Source organism: Condylura cristata, unplaced genomic scaffold, assembly GCF_000260355.1.
Source record: "Condylura cristata isolate star-nosed mole 26May11 unplaced genomic scaffold, ConCri1.0 scaffold00002, whole genome shotgun sequence".
Taxonomy (NCBI): Eukaryota; Metazoa; Chordata; class Mammalia; order Eulipotyphla; family Talpidae; genus Condylura; species Condylura cristata.
The window spans coordinates 5,617,366-5,619,155 of NW_004567103.1; the positions used below are offsets into that span (position 1 = coordinate 5,617,366).

General features: G+C 46.1%; 1 protein-coding gene across 1 annotated transcript in view; it reads right to left on the reverse strand.

The window, feature by feature from the left end:
• Nucleotides 1-666: 666 nt before the first annotated feature.
• LOC101632840 (thiamine transporter 2-like) overlaps nt 667-1,790 on the reverse strand; it is a 4,576-nt gene continuing 3,452 nt past the window's right edge. Inside the window, 2 exon segments of the mRNA XM_012725214.1 lie at nt 667-714; nt 716-858. Of these exon segments, the coding sequence (XP_012580668.1) occupies nt 667-714; nt 716-858 (191 nt within the window).

Sequence of the window (1,790 nt, forward strand, 5' to 3'; positions counted from 1 at the left end):
TATTTTGTTCACAAATATATACGTGCTTGAAATTATTCAAGCAGCCAAGCAAAACGAGGGATGGAATCCAAACCTAATCTTTCAGAATAGGATTGCCGCACCTCATGTTATGGCAAGTTACTGCAAATAAAAAAGTCACAGCCTGACATTACTGCTTTTGGTTCACACACTTACATAACTTAAGTACTTCATGACTAACCATAACAACACCCTTAAAGTTAGTCGCTAATTGAAAAGATGGTTGTGACTGATATGACCTGAACTAGTCAACATTTAATACTGCAGTTCATTAAAATCCTTTGGAACAGCCCTCCCTGGTGGCGCAGCGGGTTAAAGCACTGCACTAAGAAGCTTAAGTCACTTCCGCCTGAGTTCGATTCCCGCCTGCCCCCGAGGTGACCACATGGCGCAGCAGACCTCTCCTGACCCGCCCGCTGCTCCCCTCAGCAGTGTACTTCGTGGATCTGCCTGTTCTGCTCCCCAATCTGTCTCTGGTGAATCCTCTCACCCTCCGCATCTCTGGCCTGTACCCAGATTCTGTGTAAATAAATAAATAAATCTTTAAAAAAAAAATCCTTTGGAAGTTCTCAAAGGACCTATACGAATCAGAAAAGAGAATGTGATTTAGCCTCAGGAGGGGAAGGCGGTGCTGGGATACTTGCCCGCTTATAATTTAACAAGCTCGTAGCTGGACTTGAAGATCAGGTAGCCAGCCAGCGTAGCACACCCAGATGCTAGTGGTCTGATGCATGAGGAACAGAGAGGCTGCGTTGACAACCGAGAAGATGGCCAGCGCCAGCTCCCCCAGGAGATCCCAGCTGACGTTCACATGACCCACTGCCAAGGCGGCCACAGCCCCTGAGAAACAGACACCAGGAGGATCGACCTTACTGAGATGTACACAGGAGGTGCCAACACGCTCCTTTAAACACCCAGGTCGCCGGTAATTCTGGAAGATGAATGTATTATTTTCACAAAAACAGTGTTATCTGCTTAAATATGAATCCCCCATTTTGCAACCATATCTTTTGGCTTTTCTCTTTATTTCCTAGTTTTTCAATCATGGAGTTGCAACATTTTCATCAGCATCAAAGACACTCCAAGCTCTGTGCTAAGCAGAGGGGTCAGCAAGGTTGCTTATCAGGGAAGCAGACCAGGACACCAAGCGCGTCACTGCCGACAAGGCGCTGAGGGCGGGCCAGCGAGGAGGCCAGCTGCTCTGCGCATGCGCCCAGGCCCTCAACGCTGGGCTTGTTTAACTTTTTTTTTCAGCGATAAATCATGTGATTTTAATCTCTTGGTTAATTTTAATTTTATTTAAGTCTCCATCTTAAAGTCTTCAAGGTCTATCCAAATTTTAGTTGAGGTGTTAGGTAAACAACTATCTTGATTTATAGAATTTAAAAGCTTGAATAATTATTGAAGGTCAATAATTAAAGTAGTAATTATAATGGTAATTTTAAATGAAAGCCACTTGTGCTTCACATTACTGACATTTAATTTAATTTTCCATATGTGACTTAGAAAGAACCATTAAAAAACACAGGGGGCCCTCCCTGGTGGCTCAGCAGGTTAAAGCACTGCACTAAGACGCTAAAGCCACTTCCGCATGAGTTCGATCCCCGCCTGCCCCAGAGATGACCACGTGGTGCAGCAGACCTCTCCTGACCCACCCGCTGCTCCCCTCAGCAGTGGACTTTGTAGATCTGGCTGTTCTGCTCCCCACTCTGTCTCTGGTGAAGCCTCTCACCGCCCCTGAGCCTCTGGCCTGTACCCCAGTTCTGTATGCA